This window comes from Budorcas taxicolor, chromosome 2 (assembly GCF_023091745.1).
Source record: "Budorcas taxicolor isolate Tak-1 chromosome 2, Takin1.1, whole genome shotgun sequence".
In the NCBI taxonomy this organism is placed as follows: Eukaryota; Metazoa; Chordata; class Mammalia; order Artiodactyla; family Bovidae; genus Budorcas; species Budorcas taxicolor.
In genome coordinates, this window is record NC_068911.1 from 68797642 (window position 1) to 68823710 (window position 26069).

The 26069-nt window shown below is 38.6% G+C and overlaps 1 protein-coding gene across 3 annotated transcripts in view; it reads right to left on the minus strand.

Moving 5' to 3' along the window:
• The window catches only part of METAP1D (methionyl aminopeptidase type 1D, mitochondrial), a 73656-nt gene that overhangs the window by 2036 nt on the left and 45551 nt on the right, over window positions 1-26069 (minus strand). For 2 of the 3 annotated variants that reach the window (XM_052635424.1, XM_052635426.1), the window contains exons 2-8: window positions 16390-16563; window positions 15640-15797; window positions 13497-13646; window positions 11950-12098; window positions 11355-11397; window positions 7699-7862; window positions 815-912 (exon numbers count right to left, since the gene is read on the minus strand). In XM_052635424.1, the coding sequence (XP_052491384.1) occupies window positions 815-912; window positions 7699-7862; window positions 11355-11397; window positions 11950-12098; window positions 13497-13646; window positions 15640-15797; window positions 16390-16393 (766 nt within the window). In that variant the 5' untranslated portion in view covers window positions 16394-16563. The remainder of the gene's footprint in view (window positions 1-814; window positions 913-7698; window positions 7863-11354; window positions 11398-11949; window positions 12099-13496; window positions 13647-15639; window positions 15798-16389; window positions 16564-26069) is intronic. The other variant, XM_052635423.1, reaches the window with a different exon arrangement.

The window sequence follows — 26069 nt, forward strand, 5'->3', positions numbered from 1 at the left end:
GGGCACTCACCTGAGAGGCCCTTTCTGCACTCCAGCCTGGGCCTCTTACAGCTGCCTCAGATGAAGTTCTTTGGCCTAAAGGAAGTTCTGACCTGCTGAGTGTCTAGGATCTTTCAGGGGGTGGATTCCAGCTAGTAGCTCCTCTATGGGGCTGTTCCCACCCCCAAGCACACAGGTCAAAGCCCCAGGATCAACTTTCCTTTGGTGCTTGTCCAGGTATGCTGCCTCTTGGGGACACTCCACAGAACTACTTCATAGTCTAACCCAAATCCCCCACCCCTTCTGGCCCACCCTTGCCTTCCCATCGTAGGGAGAACATCCAGGCAGTGAAAAACAGGAGACTCTGGGTATAATCTAGGAATCACTGAAGAGTACATGCTGCTAAATACATTAGCTGTCAACGCTGTGTAAGACGTAATGAAGTTTAACCACAACAGTCAGCAGTTAGAGAAGGGAGTAGAAAAAGAAAAACAGAAAACAGTCCTATGTGCATGCTGCTGGGACATTGATGCAGTGGTGTTTTGTTTTCAGTAACTTTTTCTAGACAAATATCCCTTGTGCCTTCCAGCCATCACCCTTCAGGAGAAGACAAACAGCAAAACAAAGCTTATTTGGGGATTGAAATGGCTGGGCTCTAATTCAGTAACATAGTAACATGCTGGTAAGGATTAAATAGGATCCCCTCCCCACATACACACACACCCTCATAGGGAAGGATGACAATGTGAATTCCACATTGCAGCAAGAGATTCAGGAGCAAAACTGCTTTATCTTGATTCCTTTCAATAAGCAGCTCCCAAACTAACTTTCTTACCATGATGCCAAATTTCTGGATGTCCATGAAAGTAAGATCCTATCCCATGTCCCACAAAGTGTGGACAGACTTGCAAACCATTCTGATGAGTTATCTGGCTTTAAAAGTGACCAAACAAAATACTGAATTAAATTGGATCATTTTAAGTGCATATATAGGTAAGACAAAGTCCCTTCAAAGTATTCTCTGAAAAAGAAAAAAAAAAATCAGTTCTATTTAGAGTCATATGGTAACAATTTGTTTTCATTATTCTGGAAAAATTTTATATTTTGTCACAGCTTGCAACAACTCCCTTTGGATACATGAAGAAAAAAGATATGTAGCTAACACAATAGTTTGCTTCAATTACTTTAGTACAGCATTCAAACAAGGTCACTTTTAGACCTGTCTATGCACATATATACAGTGCAATATAACCAAGATATATGTTCAGCTAATGGAGGTCACACAAACCTGCCCGATTTGTATGGAGTTTCACTAAAAGACCATACAAATTATTACTGACTTGGGAACCAAACAACAAAAAATTACAATCCGAAATGTGACTTCTATAATTGCTTATTCTGGTCTATTTCAGAACATCAAACATTTTATAGACACATTTATACAAAAGGTCACATCTGCTTTGTCCATATTCTTGAAGCACTTCAAAACTTTGTGATTATTTGAGATTTCTACTCAAGACCTATACCATTAACAGAATTCATAAAATATGCTTTTTAATTGCTATGATGCTTAAGAGAAGCTAGTATTGTGATTCTTAATTCTTAATGCTACATTAGTTACTTCTACATGCAAATCTTTTGCATTCCATTTATTCCATAGACGTGAAATCTTAGAATCCAACCCTAAAATCTTCACCTACAAGATTAAGGAGGTTTTGTTGTTATTGTTTTTTTTTAGGAGTTGTTTTTGAAATCAGGTGGATACATACCATGAACAATTTATATTTTCATGCGGATGAAGAGCAAAGTGCCTTAACCCTAACCATAATAATGGATTGGGATTTATAGGACTATTTAAATTCTTAACCAAACCAAAGTTCTTGAATCCCAAGCTAGTTTTCAGCAGCCCTTTGGTTTGGTTTACCACCAACTCAAAGGCATTTAGCCAGCATCTTTATGAGCATTCCTGTCAAAATACTTTTCTCTAGACATTTTTAACCTTCATCTCCAAACCTGTAAAATGTCTTCACTTAGGCCAGGATGTCACCATAAATATCAGATGGGCAGTCTCTCATTCAGATTTAATTTCCATGTAACAGAAATAGGTGAGCTATACATGTGTTGAGGAGAGGAACGGTAAGTGAATGCTTTTCTCTCTTAATTTGTTCTTTATGGTTATACTTATTTCTGTGTGTCTTTTCACTCTGGACAGGAGGTATAACAACTTTTCCAAGTTGCTTCTATTTGTACCACACAATTCCTGAATAAAAACTCAGGATGGAGAGTAGACAGAGGCTGGAAGAGAGATTATTCAGTAAGATATGCTAATCTAGATTTTTTTTTAAAGTAAGAATAGGTCTTCTCTACCCATCTACCCATTATGTTATCTATGTCCCAACAAACCGTAATAATTCTAAGAGGAATCACTATAAACTGTTCTTCTATTTTCTTTTCTTAAAAAAAAAAAAAGACTCTAACTGATGGGCAAGCATCACAGCTACACTGTGAATGTGGCAATCTTCATTTTAATTTCTGATGAGAGGATAGGAAGAAAGCCCACTATGAAAAAACACTTGGGGTCCCTCCCCCCTCATATCTCTCATTCCTCTTCATAAAAGAAGCTGTGCAATTACTAGGTGGCTAAAGATATCTGAGTGCATTCTACAACAATTTACTGCCTGGATCCTGCTGAAACTTTTGGTTATAGGAAGATCATAGAATGTATATGTCATGGATGCAAAGGTCAGAGGATTTCACAGCCATGTGGAAAGAAGAAAAGATCAGGACAAATTTCCCTCAGTTCCTTGGTGGAGTACCTGTCTCAGTGGTTGATTCTCAGGAACTAAATAAAACCTCCTGTCTGCTTTTTAGGGTCTTTTCCTTTTGGATTGGTAGTTAGCTGTTTTAACACATACTTCCTGGGACTGAATGGAATAAAATCTCATTAATGTTTCTAACTACTGACAAAAAGCATGTCCCTTCCACTATTGTACTGTGTACTGTTCTTCTATTTTGGAATATAAGGGAAGCCCAAGATTAATTTACGTGATTCTAAGATTTACATCTAACTTCGTGGAGACAATCCAAGTGATCTGTAGGAGCAAATGTCTGCTCTAAAGTGAAATCAAGTACTAGAAACTCTAGTTGTGGCACAGGAAAGTGGAGCATGCCGGCTTCTCCTGACTAGTGTGCTGCGGAAAGTGGAAGTGTTGAGTGGGCAGGGGTGCCCACAAAGCATTCGGTTACTCCTTAACACCAGCCATCACGGGCTGTGACCTATTTCTGAGCATGAAGGTCTTCTTGCCTTGGATATTACACAGATGAAATCTGCCTTCTTTCTGTTGAAATCTGCTAAAAGGAACTCTCTGAGGATTAGCTCTTCTGGTCTGATTTTTTCTAACTAAAACCTCTCTAAGACAGCAGCTCACTTATTTAAGTCTGAGCACATTTGGGATTTGAAGCCCTTCATATGGAATATTTGGGGAGGAGGAGAGAGATGTATAAAAGTAGTTTGTGAACTTACTTGAAAATTATTCTGTGTTATAGTTCATGTTTCAGGTGTGGTTTACAGTTAAGAGAGAGATCTCTCTTAAGGAATTTCATCCTGTGACTGTTCTCTTAATTGAATCCCCTTCCATGAGATAGTTTTCCCAACAAAAGTTTTGTCTAGATAAACTAAAATTCTTGATACATTTAAACTAGATTTCATAACTAAGAATACATTCCCCAAGAGGGCAGAGGAGTACTATTTTTAAGTACACACTCTTCTAAAGGAATAAAAATGCACATGGAAATAGTTTTATTACTATTTCTACATGAATTCTATCAACAGAACTGATTTCCAAATGGTCACATCTCTAATTAAAGGATCTCAAATGGCACCTGATTTTCTAAGTCATGGAATTTACTTAATTTTTTTCAGATTTTTATTTTAAGCAGTAGTCTTTGGATGCTGCTGCTGCTGCTGCTAAGTCGCTTCAGTCGTGTCCGACTCTGTGCGACCCCATAGACGGCAGCCCACCAGGCTCCCCCGTCCCTGGGATTCTCCAGGCAAGAACACTGGAGTGGGTTGCCATTTCCTTCTCCAAGTCTTTGGATGCAGGAATGCACAAATTCAAGGATTCCCTCTAATTGAAAAGGAATGTTTAAGTACAATTAGTAATATTTTTGAAAGCCAACAACTGTTTTCCAAAAGAGGAGTACATTTTTTTTTGTTTCAAACTGGATTACAAATTACTGTATTTTTCTTACAATAGTGCTGAACTTTTATTTGAGGTTTTCTGTTTCTGAAAAGCAGACATGATGGATTGAAATAAAAGATAATTTATTGCAATGCTTACTTTCATGTGCAGAGAGAAGCAGTGTAATTGTAATTTACAGTAGCTGTCAAGAAAAAATCCATCACAGATGACATTAAAATGACTTATTTTGCCTGAGCCACTTATTGTTTAAATGTGCATAATCTAATAGAAAGAGATTATTTTTAAAAATCTGCTTTATATTCTTCTAAATTAATATCAAAACATATACTTATGAATTAAACATTAAAAACCATTCATTGATACTTTCACCATGACATTTACAAGGATAAGTTTAAATTATTTTTGATTGAACTGTCACATATTTGTGATGCATGAATCTACACATTCACAGTATCCTCATATGTACAGCTCATTTCATCGAAGGATAATTACAAAAATACAGATTTAGAAATATTTTAACGCAAATGGAGGTACAGTGAGCATAATAACGCTGTAACCTAAAGATCACTAGACATCCCTCATGAAAAAGAAGGGCACAGGGAGAACTCTTTCAGCCAACACTTCTTCGGAGATATCAACCTATTCTTTAGGTTTCAGAGAATTTCAAAATTTCCTATAAAGATCACCAGGTTTTAACATGATCCTACTGAAAGATGCTTGAATGTTCTTTCAATGGTGTATCAGTAGAGAGAGGCTATGCAAACGATGGTGAATATCTTAATCGAGGCTGAGTCGAAAGATGTTTGTAAACCTTTGGTCTATAATGATTCCGAGTACTTCTGGCTTAAAGGTGGAGACTGTTTATTTACTCCCTTGAGGGTTTGCCTGAATAGGAAAAGGCGAAATAACAGATGTCCAGAAACACTGCCTTAACACATCAGAACAAATATTTGTTAGACTCGGGGCCAGTTTCCTCCTCAGAGGCAGACACAAACCATCTAAATAATGAAATGCAGTAGAGTAACGGAAAAAGTTCATTGTCTATGTTATTTTTCACATAGTTTTGTAAGTGCAGTTGTCGGGACTGATCTGGTTTTCAAAGGAGCTTGTACATGCAAATTCATTCTCTACGAAAACTGACCTTTGCATCCAGATAGCTAAAATTCAATGTCACTTTCAATTTTACTCTTCTTCTTTTTTTTTATGTAGCTAGAATTAATGTAGTGAATATGTAATGAAGTGCATTATCCTGCATGGAGATTTATCAGATTTTCCGACTGAATGCTATGCTTCGCTAGTGCTAGCTGGAGTTCACCTGCATGTTGGTGGGGCGTGTGGCTCTTTTTTGTAAAGAGTTAAGTCGTACACAAAAAAAGGGAACAAAGGTCAGCACCCAGCCGCCACTTGAATGTGAGATTTTTCTTTTTATTCCCCTTGATGTATACTAGGCTCTGTGTTATTAGTCTTAATGATGGAAAATTGTAGTGTTGATACAAATCTTTTTTTCAAAGTAGTAGGCGGGAGCTCCATTTGTTAGTAAGTTTTTTTGTGACTAAAAGCCACGGACAGTACATTTATGTAGCAGTAAAAGGCCTAGATGCTCTTTCCATAGCAGAGCTAATTATTCCTACTGTGACCTTACTGATCTAGCCTGTTCCTAGTACGTCTCATCTGCACGCCTGTTCCTCTGTGTAGATGGTGTCAGAGAATATGAAAAACCCTATAATGAAACCATTTTCATGATGGAGAAAGGCTACTGGAGTTGCACTTGCTACAAAGAGGCTCAATTATATGAGTAATTGTGATAATTTTCTACATTCATAGCCTTCAATGGGGAAAAAAGAATGAGAGCCACAAAGGAAAATTACTTTAACAAGAAAGTACAGAGAGTAAAAATGGAAGAAGAGACAAAAAAAGGGGGGAAAAAAACCAGAAAAAAAAAGTTTAAAAAATAGATCTGGAGGGAGGAATAGCGAGACAGGGAGAACAACAGAAATGCTCAAAAGCCCATGTGCAGCTGTGTTGCACAATTAAATTGAATTTTTTTTTTCTGCAGTTGATGAATGTGACTACTGCAAATGTGCCTCTGTAGTTAGCTATCATTTGTTGTTCCGTGACAGGAAAAGGATAATTACCTCTCAGAGAGAATCAAAGGCTGACATGCCCTTTAGACACAGCCATGAATGCAGAGCGCGATAGAATGCTTGAATAAGAATCTAGTGTTCTCTGCCCCCTTCTACTGAAGAATAAATTTTGTTAAAATGCAAGAGCACCACCAGTAAATTTGTTGAACCCTAGGTGTTCAAAACTATGAGGTACATCTATCGACTCATCCCATTTGCAAAAATAAAACTGCATTTTGAACTCATTTCTATTATATTCATGGACAGTAAGATAGTGAGATATGCATTAAATTTCTTTTCCCAGTAGGGGTCTGATTCAACATTTCCTATGAAAGAACAGAGAGACACTATCCTTTTTTCCCAGGCTAGTTAGCCTATAATTTAAAACTGTCAAAAACACAATTTTGTTCAAAGTCTTCAATAAAAGCTTCTCCGATATAACCCAAAGAGATTTTACTAAAGTTTGATTCAGACACTGTTACAATATTTTTAAAGCCATAAATACATTTAGCTGATATTTTACTGCCTTTTTTCTTACAGTATTCGAAGGCTTACGAAGAAAAAAGGCAGCATCTTTTCAAGGTGACTAAGCCTTCCACCCTTCAGACAAATGGGAAGTAGTCGATGGTTCATATTAATGAGAGCAGTGCTGTAAAAGGTACTCATGTAACCATCTTTAAGAAAATATGTTACTTTTAAATGAAAACACATATTCTGCACATCTACTTCAAAACAGTTAGGGGGAACAAAAAGAGATCTAAAATAGGTAACAGATTACAAAGAAAAGTCTTGAATTCAGAAAATACACATACTCTCAAAAAGCAAGCAGAGAAGGCTGTGTGGAAAGTAAACAGTGGTTTACGGGAAAAATGAACCAGACCAAAAAAAAAAAAAAACAAGATCACCCTTTCAGGCTGTTTGCTAGTCCACTAATTTGAAAGGTAAGCCTTGCTTGAGCTAATGCTTTTTATCTTTCTGTCACAGGAATAATTTCACTTCATGCCTTTATAAAATCTAGCTTTTCTCCTGTCTCCTATTCAAGATTTGAGATACTCACCGTTTCTTAGCTACTCTTCCATGTTTGGTATGAGTTTGAATACAGGAACACTACAGACCAACACGTCAAGCTAAAACTAAAGCAGTCATATGAATATTGCTTCTATACTGCTGCTTCTATAAGTTTCTTTGTTGACCTGATATAATTCACTTTTTTGAAGTCGTTTTCTTTTTTTTTAAACTCAGGGAACAGCACTGCACCCTGGCAGTTCACATACTGATATCAGACTGAAATGATGGTTCTGAATCATAAAACATGTCATCAACTTTACTCCAAGCCACCAATAACCTTTGTACCATCTGCCAACCCTCCCTTTATTTGTCACTGCAAGGCTTACCTGATTGTGTTTCCAATGACAGAGAAGGGAGCCCCTGCTCTGCAAGCTGCAATTGCTTCATCTCTACACCTCCTGGCAACCTCCACTAACTTTTTACCACATTCATCCACATTGCCCACCAAAAATGTTTCAGAGGTGTCTCCGTGGTAGCCATTGTAGTAAACCTAAACACAGGCAGAAATGTACAAATATGTCCTTGTTTAAAAATCTATTCTCCTACAGTCTACATTGCATTCCTTTATATATTTAGCAAATTCATGTGTTTCACCCTTCCAGAATTATTAAGTTCACCTACAAAAAAAGGAGAAATGATCCTACAGAAACATGAAAAAGACACACAATGATATTACAAAAGTTTAAATAAATAAACTACTAGCACGGGTCTTTCAGCACTATGATTATCAACATTCTTTAACATTTTGAGTTCTCATTTTATTTCTGAGGCAAAATTATATATGCGAAAATAGTGATCAAAGACACTGACCCATGATTACTACAAGAGGGTTAGAGAATTCAGAAGTATGTAACACAGTGAAGAGTTTCCTAAAGTGTCATAAAGATACTTCTCTTTTATTTACCAGTCCCACCCTTGGAAGTGATAGATAATGACAAGAAGAAATAAGATAGATATGTCAGTGTTATAACAGACAGAAGAAGAATTCAGTTCCAAGAACTGAAGTGGCTCAATATCGGAATGACGTAAGTTATAGAAAAATCCTGTCTGGAAGTGAAATCTTAATCAAATATTCCAGATAGCAGAATGTTAACAGAAAACACTATACATGGATTTTTAAAGAATCAGAATATAACAAAACAGGTTTAAGAATAAAATTACAGAAAATAGCATTTTATCTCTCTTCAATGACTCAGAAGGCCCTGCAGGATCTTGAAAGACACCATATTCACTATAAAAATCAATAATCAGCAAACACTGCAATAAATACAGAAGGTAGAGGAGACTGGTTGAATATTGATCCTTTGATATAGCATGGAATTTGCTATTTTGCATAAATTTGTCCTATATAATTATTTTTCACATTTCTCTTTCTCATGAAGTAGAATGCAGGAACTGTAATAAAAAAGATGTTTATCTGAGCTTTCTGTTTTAATATGGAATTAATCTGTATACTCATCTTCAATAAAGATACTCTTGTATGCTCTGTAAGGGAGGCAGGAGAAATCTTTATCTTCGCTTTTCAAGTCAGGAAACGGAAGCACAGACAAGTGACTTGTCTAAAGTTAGTGGCAGAAAACAAGAGGCAGATCCAGGTCAATATGATGGATTCTTGACTTCTAATCAAGTGTTTTTACTACTATATCAAGTCACCTTGCAATACAACAGTGTTTTATGTATTTATTCCCATTTGTAACCCAAGAGAGTACAAATTTTTACTTTATACATGGGAATATAACATTTATTAATAAGAGTAATTATTAAGACAAAATTGTAACTCTGTTTCTATAGTTGCTATTTAAGTAAAAATGTATTTAAAAAATCATTATTTGCCTTTTCATATTACTTTTCACTAGTCTGAAAATGACTACTTGAAAGATTCAATATATATGGAAATAATACTTTTGAAAGTCTGTGGCAGTTAGCTATAATTACTGATTTTATCCACAAACTATTCTTGTTTTATACTTCATTTATTTAATTCTTCATTTATCATTTATTAATAATTTAATAACATTTAAAATGTTTATTGAGCAACTATTATGGGATATCACATCATCTTTTTTTTTAAACATTCAACTTTCAAGGGGACGTCTATTTTCTTGTGATATTTACTAGATGTAAACAATTATAAAATGTAATGAGTATTTTCTGGTAAGTGATGAAGCCTTTCATTTAATAAAATATTTCATAAGAAATATAATTTCAGTTACTGACCTGTATGTTTCCTTGGTCCCTTTACATTGCTCTGTGCGTGTGTTTAGTTGTGTCCAGCTCTTTGCCACCCCATGGACTGTAGCCTGCCAGGCTCCTCTGTCCATGGAATTTCCCAGGCAAGAACACTGAAGTGGGCTGTCACTCCCTTCTCCAGGGGATCTTCCTGACCCGGGATCGAACCCCCATCTCTTGTGTCTCCTGCATTGGCAGGCAGATTCTTTACCACTGTGCCGTGTGAAAAGTCCTCACATTTCGAGACACTCAAAAACATTTCACTTTGATCATTTGAATGTTAAAAATGAAATTGTTTACTGAAAGTCTTCAGGAAACTTAGGAAAGGCAGAGACTATTCTCTCTGGGCACAGTGGAAACAGGTGGGAAGGGCATGCTGATTTCATTGAAAGCAGCAATATTTTATTAGGGATGATTAGGTGAGGTAATGAATGGATAGCCTCTAAGTCAGGTATAATCTAAAAGAAAAGTGCATAATGAAAAATACTTTATTTCATGTATACTTTATAAAATACCTCCTACATATTCTGAGCTGGAGAGAGAGCAACAATATATGTGGAGCAAATGTTCAAGTATTCTAAGTAACTAGGACAAAATGATATATAGAGTATCCACCATAAAAGAATTTTTGGCTATACACTAAGACAAATTGATATGAAGAGAAAAGGTTGAATTAATTTAAACAACTAAAAATCAGACTGAACTAAACTACTGGATGCCAACTTCTACTACATTCCCACTCCCATCCAAGTTTCATGACCTGGATATGAAATCATATTATTAAGAATATTTTCTTACTAACAGAGAAAATACTCCTTGAATGCTGTCTGTCTCAACTAGTTCTCAGCAGATGTTTACTTTATATTTATTTATTTAGAATATACTTATTAATCATCAGATGTATAGAATTTATTTACAATCTCCATTATCCTAAGGTATCATTACATAATTTTATAGTAAAACGAACTGCCAAAGCACAAATAACCTAAGTCTGAGAACTGTGAAAGGCTAAGAAAATTAGAAAAGGTTAGAGCTTGTACAGTTTGAAGTTCCTGTGTTAAATTACCTGGGGCTGTTATTTGAAAGAAAGGCTGTTAACCATTTGGTGAAAACTTAAGTTCAAGAGAGAAAAGCACTCTCCGTGTATGCTTCGAGTTCAAGGCTGTCTATACCAGAAATGGAACACAACGTTACCTTCAGGGATTTTAATAAATCTAAGGAACACTGCTAGCAAAAGAGTTTCTGTCCAAATAGACTGACACACACAGGCCAATGTAGCCCCTAATGACAGAGTAAGATAATGACAGGCCCCACTCAAAATCAGCAGGAAGAGGAAGATCAATCTTGGCAGAGTGAAGGAAAAATGCTGGCTTTCTTCGCCTTAGCTCATCTCATATATATCTAGCTTCAGCAGCTGCCCAGTGCTGTAGGGCTCTGCATTAACTACACAGTGGATCAATAACAATTACACCTTCTCAAAAACATGACACATAGCAGGATTGGGTTGACATTTCACTTAGGCCAACATTGATCTCAGTGCATCTGATTCCAGCCCTAAATTCAAGTCAGGCCTGGGTTTACTTGGAATAAACACAGAGTTAAAGACAAAAAAGGAAACCAGCTGCTTGCGTCTGGGTCTAGAAGTAAACAGCGCTTCCATGGGCGCAGTTCACGTTTTCAATCCAGTCTTCTTCCTGTTGCTACCAGCAATTCTGAAGTTGATCAAAGACTGTTTTTTATATGATTTACTCACCGTGACATCAATGTTGATAATATCTCCATCCTGAAGAGGTCGACTGAAACATAAACAGAAAAAAAGAAAAAATGGTGATAGATCCCAATAAAAGGAATATAAAAATAAATACCTAATGACTGCAATAAGAAGCCCAATGAGTAGTGATGCTAATTCAGAGTGGAGGAGGATTGAGTGGAATACCTGTATCTAATCTTTAATTTATATTAGCCATATCATTTTTACCAGAAATACATAGTATAACATGCAGCATCACTGTTTAAAAATCTACTTATTCTCAACAAAATATACTTATCGTTACCTTAATTTTGCAAAGAGCCAAAACAATAGTCGATGGTTAAAAATTTGAGATGGTAAAAGAAATATTTAATGTACAACCACTTTTTCAGATTACATATTGCTTTAACAAACATTAAATGGTGGTATTATGTCCATTTAGAAACAAAATACTTAAAAGTTGTTGCTTTACCATAATCGGTTTCAAAAGTTTGCAGGCAGGTTTCAATTAAACTATAGTGTCTTTCAACATACATTATAGATCTTAGTTTCATGTTTCAGTTTCCAAAGGAACAATATGTCATTAAGCAATGAATACCTGTCAGGGATACCATGACAAAGCACGTTGTTTACAGAGGTACAAACAGATTTTGGAAAACCTCCATAGCCTAGAGGTGAGGGGTAGGCATCATGACTGATTATTTCCTGATGAACAAGAGCATCTATCTCTTCAGTTGTCATGTCAACCTGAAATATTAAATAAAGAGACTGTGAAGTGACAGTTGGAGAGATCTCCTGTATTTATTGACTATGCCTATAGCTACAGCCCTTCCAGATGAGACTGTACAAATTTACTGTGATAAACCTGATACATTTTAATTAATTATGATTAACACTAAAATCCTAAACTGTGCCTTTCTGACAATTGTTTGGGTATATGGTGGTATAAGGGGCTATTAGGAAATGGCCATTTTAAACTCTAAGATCCTTTCAATCATTTGTGAATCATTAAATGACAGGATTCCTTTTTAGCCTGGAGATTTCAAAAACACGTTCTGAGGCAATTCCTTCCTCTTCCTCAATGGTTAGTGGCCTCGGCTGATCAAAGCGTATGAATTCTCAAAAGGATCTTCAGTTCAGGTGACAAAGCTTGAAAAGTAGGTCAACCCATGCCTTTTTATCCCAGCAAAACATTACGTGGGTTTTGCAGTGATGGCATGGAGGTTATGGATCATCATCTGAAAAGATTAGCTTGATACATTTTATAGAGATTCTGGTTCACTAATCTTGATTTCTTTCATACCAAAACAAATCAGTGTGTTTTAAAAAATATTTTTCCCTTACTAGAAGATATCCAATTGCTCTCAAACTAAAAGAAAACTAAAATCAAGTTTTGTGGGCACAAAAAGACTGTCTCCATAAACTCAAATATCATAAGTAAAAGTCTAAAACAAGATCTTTTATTGAAAATTAACATTCCTTCAACTGTTTTCTTTATGTTATTTTATATTCACATTATGGTTCATTGATAACAAGTCTATCACACAGATGTTACACTAAGTGTTTCATATTTGAGTCTCATTTACTAAATGCTGCCCACCTTTTGGAAACTACAGGCCGGTATTTTCTTTTATGATCCTTACATAGCAGGATTCAGATTCAGTTTCAGATTATTCTGAAAGACCTAAATCTTATAGTAAGATAGTTGCATACAATTACATTGCTGAATTACCTACAGCTTGGTTTGTCTGGTCTGATCTTTCTTTGCAGAACCAATGCAAGAAAATAGGAGACAAAGTACGAGGCAAAGCAACTCTTCAGGCACATGAAATAATGTGGGGAATAAAAGCAGAAATTACAGGCAGGAATAAGAGGGCAGAAGTCAAAGCTGGCTGTCATGGAGCAACTTGGATAGGCTGACTGAGCCCAAGCTATCTTCAGAACTCTGCTACTTAACACTGACTTTGGATTTTAAATTATCTTTTGAATAAACAGAAAATACACAATTCCTGTCCCCTATCCCAAGGTTTTACTTAATTTTTAACAAATTAGATGTGTACAAAAGAAGAGTTAGAGGAAATAGGGAAAAGCAGGGAAGGTCTGCTGCCCTTTATGCAAGTCTTGCGAGGCTTCATGAGACGCCACCTTTAAACTCTTCCCGGCCAAGAGGAGGACATGTCGGGCCAGCTGACAAGCCTGGCGAAGTCCTTGAATCTGATCTTCATTCTTAACTTCTATGCTGTCTCCCCAGTCGGGTACAATTCCTGTCGTCACATAGTCTGGCTTCTTTATGTGCTTGAGGAAAAAGGATTGAAAACGAAGATCAGAACCCAGCGCACGACAATGGGATCATTTTTTCGCACACAGCCTCCTGCTTCATGGAGCTCTGCCCTTCCTGCCGGAGCACCGACCTCAGAAGCCAGCACAACAGACCCTCCAGGCTGCCCCCGGTTCCTTCCCCTGCCCTTTTGAACTTAACGTGGCCTGTTAGTGCTGCCTCTGGATGGTCTGTTAACCTTACTGGTGCTTTGAGTCACACTGGACTGAAGGAGACTTCTGGTCAAAACAAACAGGAGTTTTCTTTTCTTCTCCTCCAACCCTGTTAGAATTGCTATTGATGACAAATAGCACCCAGTTCCCCAACCGCCAAATGGTTAATGAAGAGTGCTTTCATCTCCTCGACACAAAGATACAATTTATGCAAAGGGTAGCCCACAACACCCTCTCCCAAGGAATGTATGTAAAAGGCAGACCGTCAAGTTCATGGATGCCTGTCAAATACACACTTCCCCTACATGTTGCCATTGTACCCAAACTAAGAAGGGACTAGAGGACAAAACAAAACAGCTCTTTTGCCTTTTCCGTCCTTTTCCCCCAAGTACATGAAAAATACTTTTGGACACTTTCATAATTTGTCAAAAACAAACTCCTCCCTCCTCTGAAACTCAAAATGTTCAACTCTGACCACCCTTGGAGAACCTTCTCCCCCACTAACTTAAATCCATGGGCAGCATTCAGCAAATAAATACTGTCTCACACATAGAGCTCCTTTCAGACCCAGGTTTTGCACAGCTCTTTACCAACTATTTATGGCAACTGCTACATGAGTTTTGCTGAACAGCACCCAGTAAGGCTACACAGACTTTGGGGACAGGAAGCTGAGGGAGATAACACCACTCAGTGAACATCACAGCAACTCTGGAAGGGCTGGGGTTAGGGCACCGTGCTTTGTGAACTGCATCACACGGGCTTTAAGGACCTTCACTTATTCCTGTGTTCAGATGGGCCTTTCTGACACAGGTAACACCACTGCTTGGGCTGCCACAGCCAAGCGTGGAGTGAGCATCTTCCCTCCTACAGCTTTGGGGCCAGTGCCCACGAAGCATCCCGTCTCCACGGCCCCGCCTCCTCCCGGCTTTGCAATCTGGCCAGGTTACAACCACAGGCAGAAGGGCTGTTGGCTTGTCACTGAAATTCTAAAACAATACATTCACCTCTCTGGAGACTTCTTTTTTGTTTTCCACTAAGGAAGTACCAGAAACATACTCTGGCCTCTGGTGGCCTGTCTTGTCAGCCCTTGTCACAAAAATGGGCCACTCGCCTTCAGCGAGTATGATATACTTAATGTGGATTTGCAACCCCGCAAAAAGAGTCATAGAAAGAGGGAAAGCAGGTGATTTTCGTGGCAAATCTTTGTTTCTTTCAGCTATTCTCGCTCTTCCTAAATGATCCCCACACTTCCTTTACATTGCATCTGGAAAAATGGATAGATTGTCTTTCACAGAATTATACTCTCTGAAAAAAATCAAGAATGCTTTGAGACAAGATGTTTTATTTAATTTACTCTAAAGGGCAATTGAAAGACAGCATTAATAGTAACAGAAAATGTAACAGCAAGCTTTAGGGAAAAAACGCCTAGTGTATTGGTTTCAAGGAATCTTTCTTAAGTGATTCCAACTGTTGTCAAAAAAAAATTTTTTTTAAGTTAAGAAACTACATACATAGAATCTTATCCTCATGGTAGAAATTTAATATGGAAAATTTCATGATAGAAATTTAAATTCTAAAGAATTAAGCAGTTAGAAGCTCAGTGCCTTATTTTAAAAAGTGAATATTATAGAACTGCAGGATGTTAACACTTCCCAAATCACAGTTTTATATCACAGACCAAGTTTAAAAATTATAATTCAGACGGCTCAGAAATCAAAGGTGCAAAAACACTCCTTCGCTTCTGCAGTTAACCTTTATCTTGGCTGGAAAAAGCAACAGATAATAGGCAATGCAGTACCTTAGGGACTGGATGAGCTGAAGAAACTGCAGCCGGCAAAACTATACTGTGGGAAATCTCTCTTTGTCTCCGGAAAAAGAAATTTCTTCTTTGTTGACTGGTTGACTGCGTGTGTAAGTAGATATGATTGAGTGGTGACGAGAAAATCCTATGACAACCTGGGAGCAGAAATAGACGTATGTTAAGTCAAAAACAACAAAAGAAACCTACTTAGTGCTACATTTTCAGTTGTTGCATCGTTGTCTATTAAATCATTATAATAATCCTTTATTGGTTCAAAAACAGAAAAGCTCCAAACAGGAAGGAAAGCAGTGACATTCTGAGTTCTACTACAATAGCAGTACAGCATATTTATTAGCTAATGCTATGTTTACTTAAATGTTTGACAATGGAAAACTCTATCCTAGTGGGAAACAAACATATAGAAACATCTGCTAAACACCAGGTCTATAAAAAGAGCAATTTGTGCTGTGGTACCTTAAATGCAGCCATGTCCAGGATGACCCTAGATTCAGGGCACTGTTTGGGTGGCTTTATATTCTTTAAGGTCGTTTTCCTTTCCTGAATCCTGGACAAATTGCCAGCTGCACTTTTTTGCCCTCGATAGGATTACTACTCTGTGTTAAGTTCATGTGCAGCGAGGCATTATACTGAAATTCATTGTAATGAATGCTCAAGTCAGATAAAGACTAAATAGTAAAAATGTAGGGTGCAACCCTGAAAGAAAATGAATGTAGGCTCCAAAAGTACCCATCAAAATTTCAAACGCACATATCCTCTGACTCGTGTCTCCTCTCCTAGGACTCTGCCGTATGCAGTGATGGAAGTGTGGCGATGAACTGCAGCACTGTTTGTGGCAGAAAAAAATGAGCAATAATCCAGATGTCCATCCACAGGGGACTGGTTAAATATAGTATGGTAAATCTACACAACAGAAGACAGAAAAGTAGAGAGGTATTAAAGAGAAAACGCTAACTCATCTCTGCATATTGATATGGGAAGAGGTCACAATATATTGCTCGGAAATGCTGAGCAGTACGTATGAAAAACTCATTCAGGTAAAAAGAGCTTATGCATTTATATAAGTTTGTATATGCCTATAAAATTTCTGAAGATTGATATTCATCAATAGTGGTTATTTCTGGGGCATCTGATTGGGGCTGGGGTGGGAAGGAAGACTTCCTGATTCATTCTATTTTCTCTAAACCAATAGACTTTCAGGAACATTCACTTGCATTATTTTTATAATTAAAACAGTTGTTTAAATCTCCCTTACATGCCATAATTGCATGTCAGGGGCTGGCAAACTACAACCCAAAGGGCGAATCCAGCCTGCTTCCTGTTTTCATAGAGCCAACAACTTGACAATGATTTTTATGTTTATGAATGGTTGAAAAAAATCATAAGAAAAATCCCATTTTACAACATGACCATTTTATAACATGAAGTTATGCAAAATTCAAACTTCAGTGCCCATAAATCCATAAATAAAGATTTATTGGAACATAGTTATACTCATTCGCTTATAATTAGTCATGACTGCTTTTGCATAACAGCAGCAGAGTTGAATAGCTGTGACACAGAACAAGTGGTTCACAAAGCCTAACATATTTACTACCTGCCCCTTAGAGAAGAAGTTTGTCAACTCCTGATCTAGAGAACTGGTTCTCAAAATGTGATACCCAGACCAGCATCTGAGTATCACATGGGGAAAAGATGCAAATTCTTGGGCCCCTCCTCAATTTACTGACCCAAACTGTGGGATGAATTCAGCAATCTGTGTTTAACAAACCCTCACCCAGGGTGATTCTGATGCACACTAAAGTTTCAGACTTACTGGCCTAGAGTAATGGAAACACAAATTGCAGGTGGGTATTGGCCCCAAAACTCAAGATGTCTAAGTGAATTGGAAAAAAAGGCACAGATGCAAACAGACTCCAATGGTCATTGATTGAGTATCAGAGTAGAAAGTTAGTCACTCAGTGATGTCTCACTCTTTTGTGACCCCTTGAACTGCAGCCCACCAGGCTCCTCTGTCCATGGAGTTCTCTAGGGAAGATTACTGGAATGGGTAGCCATTTCCTTCTCTAGGGGGTCTTCCCCACCCAGGGATTGAACCCAGGTCTCCTGTATTGCAGGAAGATTCTCTACCATCATCTGAGCCACCAGGCAAGACTGTCAGTGTCGTAAGTTTCACTCAATTATGTTCTTCCAGAAAGCTGAATAAAATATTGTTGAATAAAACTTACAGAGCTGTTTCAGGTATTATATTTTAAACAATATTTTAAACAATTCCAAATACCAGACAAAATACTGCCAGGAATATCACCTTTGTTTGATAGAGGCAGATACATATTCCCTGAAGTTTGTAGAGTACAATATTTCCCTCAAGACACCACATCATCCCCAGAGGTGTTAACTGGTCTAAGAGCGGGCAGGGCAGTTTCCTAGTAAAAGCAGATAGCTAGAAATCAGAAGCCCGGCCTTGTCTCAGCTCTACTACTTCTCAGCTGTGTGGGCCTTGAGCAAGAATCTTGTTTTCAGTCTCAAGTGAGAATTAATTGGAATAAAGTATGTGAAAGTGCCTTACATTTAGTAGATGCTCAAAAAACAATAGTTCCTTCAAGAATACTTAAAAAGCAAAATGAGAAAGATACTATGGGCTTCACTATAGCTTCCGGTACTGAGAACTTAATGGTTGTTGTTCAGTTGCTAAGTGGTGTCTGAGATGAGTGTTTGCGACCCCACGAACCACACCATGCCAGGCTTCCCTGTACTTCACTATTCCCAGCGTTGGCTCAGATTCATATCCATTGAGTCAGCGATGCCATCCAACCATCTCACCCTCTGCCACCCTCATATGCTTCCGCCCTCAATCATTCCCAGCATTGGGGTCCCCTCCAATGCTCTTCACATCAGGTGGCCAAAGTATTGGAGCTTCAGCTTCACTATCAGTCTTTCCAAAGAATATTCAGGGTTGATTTCCTTTAGGATGGACTGGCTTGATCTCTTTGCTGTAAGAGTCTTCTCCAACACCACAGTTCAAAAGTATCAATTCTTCAGTGCTCAGCTTTCTTTATGGTCCAATTCTTACATCCATACATAACTACTGGAAAAACTATAGCTTTGACTAGATGGACCTTTGAGAGCAAAGAGATGTCTGTGCTTTTTAATATGCCGTCTAGGTTTGTCATAGCTTTTTCACTGAGAACTTCTTATGCATCAATTACTGCACTAGGCCCTTTACATATGTTAGCTCATTAACCTTCATGAGAACCATGTAAGTTGTGACCTGTTATCACTGCGCTCCACAGTTGAAGATGCGGAGGTACACAAAGGCAAATAACTCCCTCCAGAGTGCAAAGCTGAGGGGACCCAGGTCAATTTGCCTTCATAAAGTATATTCCTCTTCCACGCATAAGAAACATGAACTAACAACACACAAGGAAACACTCTGAAAATGTAAAAGTCATCTGAAAACTATTAAAAGTTACTATTTTTTTTTCCAAAAGTGGCGATGGGTTGGTCTAATCCATTGTCTTTCTCAAGCCAAACTCCCTTTGTTGACCAGATACATGCTGCAGGGAGGTGACTGACAGAGGTTTGGCTGGACAGTCTGTGAACTGTTGTTGTTGTTCAATTGCTCCGTCATGTCCGACTTTTGCAACCCCATGGACTGCAGCCTCCCAGGCTTCCCTGTCCTTTGCCATCTCCCAGAACTTACTCAAACTCATGTGCATTGAGTCAGTGATGCCATCCAACCATCTCATCCTCTGTCATCCGCTTCTCCTCCTGCTTTCAATCTTTCCCACCATCAAGGTCTTTTCCAGTGAGTCAGCTCTTCCCATCAGGTGGCCAAAGTATTGCAGCTTCAGCTTCAGCATCAGTCCTCCTAATGAATATTCAGGGTTGATTTCTTTTAGGATTGACTGGTTGGATCTCCTTGCAGTCCAATGGACTCTCAAGAGTCTTCTCCGACACCACAGTTCAAAAGCATCAGTTCTTCAGCACTCGGCCTTCTTTATGGTCCAACTCTCACATCAATACATGACTACTGAAAAAAACATAGTTTGACTACACTGATCTTTGCCAGCAAAGTAATGTCTCTGCTTTTTAATATGCTGTCTAGGTTGGTCATAGCTTTTCTTCCAAGGAGCAAGCATCTTAATTTCATGGCTGCAGTCACCATCTGCAGTGATTCTGGAGCCCAAGAAAACAAAGTCTGTCACTATTTCTATTGTTTCCCCATCTATTTGCCATGAAGTGATGGGACCAGATGCCATGATCTTTGTTTTTTGATGTTGAGCTTTAAGCCATTTTTGTCACTCTCTTCTTTCACTTTCATCAAGAGGCTCTTTAGTCTGTGGATACAGAATGGAAAATCTGGATCCCAGCTATCACCAAGGAAAGGCTCAGGTGGAATCGATCCATGATTCTGGGCTCCCTAACTGCATCCCTAGGTAGGACCAAAGTTAAGCTTACAAATGTTTCCCTTCTGAGAAAAGCATGTATTATGATAACTATTAATGGTGGTAAGACTAATAAAAATAGTAACAGTGATAGTGGTTAACACTTCATAGCCAGTTTCTGTAATTAAGCAGAGTTCTGAGAAGGAAATGGCAACCCACTCCAGTGTTCTTGCCTGGAGAATCCCAGGGACAGGGGAGCCTGGTGGGCTGCTGTCTATGGGGTCGCACAGAGTCGGACACCACTGAAGTGACTTAGCTGGGTGCTCCACACACACTAGGTCTTGCCAGTGCTGTTAGGGAGGGGGACAGCTGTTGATGTCACTACTTTATGGATGAGGAACCAAGACACACCTCTGGCACCCCCAGCTAGAGTCCTGGAAGTCCCAATCCAGGGCTGGCTCTGCTGCTCCAAGCTGCCTTTCAACAGTGTGCACAGGTTCTAGTAGCTGGCATGCTTGGCTAGAAAGTGTGTTTTTTCAGGGATTCAATTTCAAAGAAATATTTTTTTTAATCATGAAAAAAATAAACATCATGAGACCAGCCAACATTCAGAAAGAATGTATTTTTCATGAAAAGTCTTAGAATTAATCTAACCGGGAGGCACTGCAGGAGTGAGAATAATACGAGCTTTGAAGTCAGACAGATCTTGAGTTACCAAAACTTCTAAGCCTCACTTTCTTCACCACTAAATGGGAACAGTAGTGCTTTCCTCACCACAAGGCTGTTGTGAGAATTAGCAGAAATAACATTATCCTCAAACCATCTTTAAAAAGTAGGTGCTCTGTGGGGGAATTCCCTGATGATCTAGTAGTTAGAATTCTAGGCTTTCACTGCTGTGGCCTGGGTTCAACCCGTGGTCGGGGAACTGAGATCCCACAAGCCATAAAAAAAAAGGAGGCGCTCCATAAATGTTTATGTCTCTTCCTTTCCCCTCTCAACACTCAACATGTTTACCTCGGGCCTCAAAATGTGTTTATTCTTTTATTTGACAATTACTTATTGAGCTTCTCCTGGGCTTCCCTGGTGGCTCAGCTGGTAAAGAATCTGCCTATAGTGAGGGAGACTTGGCTTCCATCCCTGGGTTGGGAAGATCCCCTGAAGAAGGGAAAGGCTTCCCACTCCAGTATTCTGGCCTGGAGAATTCCATGGATTGTATAGTCCATGGGGGTCGCAAAGGGTCAGACACGACTAAGCGACTTTCACTACTGAGCTCCTCCTATATGTCATGCTTTAGACATGAGGTTAAACGAAGTGACAGTGTCCCTCTCTGGGTGCTCACATTCCGTGGTGAGACACAGGCAAGACGTTCAATTGTATCAGATGGTGATATTCTTGATGAAAAATCGGCCCAAGTGACACAGCATTGGAGCTAGAGATTCTGCTCCTGGACCTGCCAGGAACTAAGTGTGTAACCTTGAGCAGCAACCACAGGGGACACTGGGTGAGAGCTTACTCATGCCAAGCTCTGTGCTGAGCACTTCACAGACACTACCCACTGCTACAGAAGACTCGAGCTTCCCAGATAGCTCATCGGTAAAGAATCTGCCTGCCAATGCAGGAGACATCAGAGACGCAGTTTGATCTCTGGGTGGACAAGATCCCCTGGAGAAAGAAATGGCAACCCACTCCAGTACTCTTGCTTGGGAAATCCCATGGATAGAGGAGCCTGGCGGGCTACAGTCCACACAGTCGCAAAAAGGCGAACATGACTGAGCATTGAGCATGCATGCGCAGAAGACATTACAGGGAGGGAGCTGAACTTCACAATCTTTGCAGTCTCTTTCAGCTCTGACAGTCGTGCCTTCATTCGGCGGCTACTGACTTCTGTCATGCTACACCCCAGGCCGTGGGATGATGTGGAATCTGATCAATTTTGTGACTCATGAAGGTTTTTTTCAATGCAGGTGATAACACGAAAGAGAGAGCACCTTTATCAGTATTATCAAGTTCAAGTAGACAGTCATTATAGGAGGAATCTTTCCTGTGTCCTTAAACTGAAGGCATGAAGTCATCAGGCCTCTACTAGGATATCTGAATGAGGCTTTTGAGACATTCATTTCTAAAATGAACAGCGTTGCCAACATACCTGTTCTGCTAAATAATGAGCTCGCTGCCAAAAAGAGGCAGGTACCCCCCCCACACACATACACAAATGACTTAAACATTGGGAACATAGCCTGAACATATCCAATCTGTTGACAATTATGGTTTTGCAAAGTACTCAGCAACTTTACTTTCATAAGATATTTTTTATTGGAAGCAAAATCTCTTTTCAATCTGATAAAAGATACCCTATAAATGTTGTCACAAAGTAACAGGATAATAAGGTACCATACTGTGTTTATTCCACTAACTATTCATTACAAACCAGAAAAAATACCAATTTAGTGTTTTTACAGGTGAAATGAAGAAATGGTCTTACATCAATATGTGCCTTTAGAAGACAATGGCTCTCCAATTAATGTAGCATAAAAATGAGGTGGGGGGGAGATCCTTAACTTTGCTTATTATAGTGTAATTAATAAATAGCAACTGGGCTTCCCTGGTGACTCAGCGGTAAAGAATCCACCTGCCAATGCAGGAGGCACAGGTTCAATCCCTGATCTGGGAAGATCCCACAGGCCGGGGAGCGACGAAGCCCTTGGGCCACAACTGCTGAAGCTGCTTGCCCTCGAGTCTGTGCTCTGCTGCAGGGGAAGCCACCACGACGAAAAGCCCTGGTGCCACAACTAGAGAGTAACCCCCACTCGCCGCATCTGGAGAAAACCCCGCACTGCAACAAAGATACAGCGCAGCCATAAATTTAAAAAAATACATAAACAGCAATTAGCCAGTTTTCTAAATGCAGAGTGACCAAAATTAAAATCTCCTATCCCAATTACATTCAGGGTCACAAACTACACTATCTATTAGAGATTATTCTAGAAAAGTTTGTTGAATTTCCTATATATTTCCTTTCTTTGTAAAAGCACTGCTTCGTACATCCAAAATGAATACATATGAGACACGTCAGCTATATGTCAATTTTAAAAGATAATTAAATAGAAGAACAGCTAATACAGTTATAAGAAGAGCAATGTAAGAATAATACAATATTGGAAGAACAATACAACATAAGAAGAACAGATACAGTTATAAGAAGAACTTTTTATAACTATATCTAATTTCCAACTTGCTACTGTCAATGTTACAGTCAATTTGATGCATGGAGGTCCATCATCAGAGGCAGGGACACCAGGGTAGGTTTCCATCAGCCACAGCACTGGCCCCTTGGTCTTCTGGAAACCATCATTCACTCAAGACACACAGCAAATCCTCTTTTGTTAAAAGTTATTTTCAGGAAAGAAGAGGCACATTGACTAACCTGAAGTTTAGGACACGCTAGTAGGAAATCATCAGAAACCGCAGGAGAAGAGAGCCCTGATCAGCAAGGAGCTGCTTTGGACTAATTTGATCTTAAAACACATGATCATAGTGAGTGTTGTCACTATCAATTATGGAACAGAAACTCTATATAGTTTCCTCAGGCAGTAAATCTATACATTATTTGTTATGAATACTAGAATATTTAGTTATCACAGGTAATAGTAAGAATTTATTTTCAGTGTCATAAAAACTCTATCAGCTCCAAGTTTAAGCTGAACATTGAAAACAACAGGCTTCTTTCCCTCCACAGAGGAGCATACAGTGTGGCCTGAATGTCTCCTGAAATTGCTGTATGTCCTTTGGATCCTGTGGCACATATTTCATATCCTAAATTTGCATTTGCAATGTAAATCTACATTATGGTTTTAAATATTTTCATGTTCAGTAATAACATCAATTTCTAAAAGCTGCATTTTATTTCCCTTTACCAATTAAGTCTGAAAGGTGAGACTGTTGAATTCAAGTATGATGGGGGAGGAATGCATTCAAAATAACTAATATTGCTGCACACTGCATGCCCTATATTCACTGGCCTCTTACTCAGGGTCTGTTTTAATTGTTATCTGCGCATGCATTCTGTACCACATAATGAAATGCTTCCATTTCACCCACTGAGCCCTGGGTTTTTATCTGCACCTCTACTAATGACCCTTAATTAAACCGATTTTACTCTTGGAAATGCAAGTTTTCTTTTGGTCAACAAGTATTTTTAAGGGAGCGTTCTGAATGAACTTTCAAAGAGACATTTAAAATGCTTATTATCTTCAGCGGTTGTAAAACTGAACAAAGTACATTGTACTCAAGTGTGGGCTACCAATACCTCTGTTTCATTGTACATTTCCAGGACAGCACTTTTACCCTGCATAGTGCCATCAATTCGAAGTTATGGGATATTTCAGAGGCTTCAAGTATCTGGGCAGAAAACAACACAATAAAGTGGCCTGTGTAACTTTACACTAGCCAACAATGTCAACCAGAGATAATATGCAATTTAAAAGACACCCTGTAAAATGTCTTGCTGAATGTATTTGTTCATAATGATGAGCAAATGCCAAAGTCTAGTAACAAAACTATTATTTATAGCATATCAACATCTAATTGATTTTACAAATGGAGGCAATTATTTTGGATGGAGGGAGGAATGCCTGCCAGATTTAAATGATTTATGATTACTAAGAGAAAAAACAACAATGTTTCACTAATTCATTTCCAAATATGGCTCTTACACTCACTGATAATTTTAATTTTAAATCAAATTATTTCCTAAAATAATATATTAATGTTAAAAAAAAAAAAGCAACTTTGTGACAGCAATCTGAGATATTTTGAACTGTTCAGAAATATTGGTTACTACAGTAGGCTCAGGAGGGAATGTCCCACAGAAAGACATTTTCAAGGTGCTGATTTAGAACCACAGAAAGATCGCACTTCATGAACGCCAACCAATTACCCAGGGAAGAAGCGCAGGCTCTCATAGCACGGGGAACTCAGCCATGCATATTTCCTGACCTAAAACACTGATTGTCCACTTGATGGGTTTGATAACTTGCACAAAAGTCGTGAAAGGAAAATTAAAAAGTCTGTCTCACTCGCTGTAGCTCCCATTGATTTTTATAATCCAGTACTAAGAGGTACATGTTTCAAAAGTAAATGAGAAAGATTGAAAGTTTCTTCCCATTTCAAGGAGACTACAGAGGAGAGAAGCTCACATTTCACAAGAAATAACCTGTGCATCTGTTGAAGAAGAAGAAGCTGGTGGCGGGGTGGAGGGGGGGAGCGGGAATCCAAACAGCTAGGGGAATGCCCCAGGCTGAAGCAGATACTGATTGGGCAAAGCTAAAGGACAAGGGCCCTTGGAACTAAACAAAAGCAAATTCATTCTGTTGACAGATGTTGATTACATCAAAGCAACAAGGAACTCCCCCCAACTCGTAATTTTTTTTTAAAACAATTAATACCTCTCTACAATCTACACAATAAGGATAAAGTACAGTTTTAACCCAATCATAGCAAACATTATTAAACTTGTTTTTTAAAAGTTTCAGTTGCATTCTAGTGTGTTTTTAGCCTGGGCTTCTCCAAACAGTGCTTTATTCATTCCCATGGACATGTCTGGAGAACTAGGCTGGCCATACTATCAGCCCCTTCCTTCCAGGGGTTAACTGCTCTGGCTGCCAAATAAAATACAGAGCAAGCCATGTAATTATGGAGACAGTCAAAGGGCAGGCTCTATTTTGAAATCTATTTGCACAGACAAGGTCTTCCAATTGAGCTTACAGGAAACAAGCTGGTAAAGAGCCTCCTTTTCCCCAGATGCGTTCCACACTTTTTCTTCAACTCAGGAAATCATGGATATGGACACCATACACCATTACTTCCTGGATTTCAACCTAAGATGCCATTACAAGGAGAAGAGTGGATCTGTTTCACAAACCTGTAAAAAAAACTTTTTTTTTTTTTTTGCTTAATTAACAGCATTTGGCAACAGCCTCTGGACGATAAAGCTCCAGTGTTTATTAAACAACATTTCTCAAG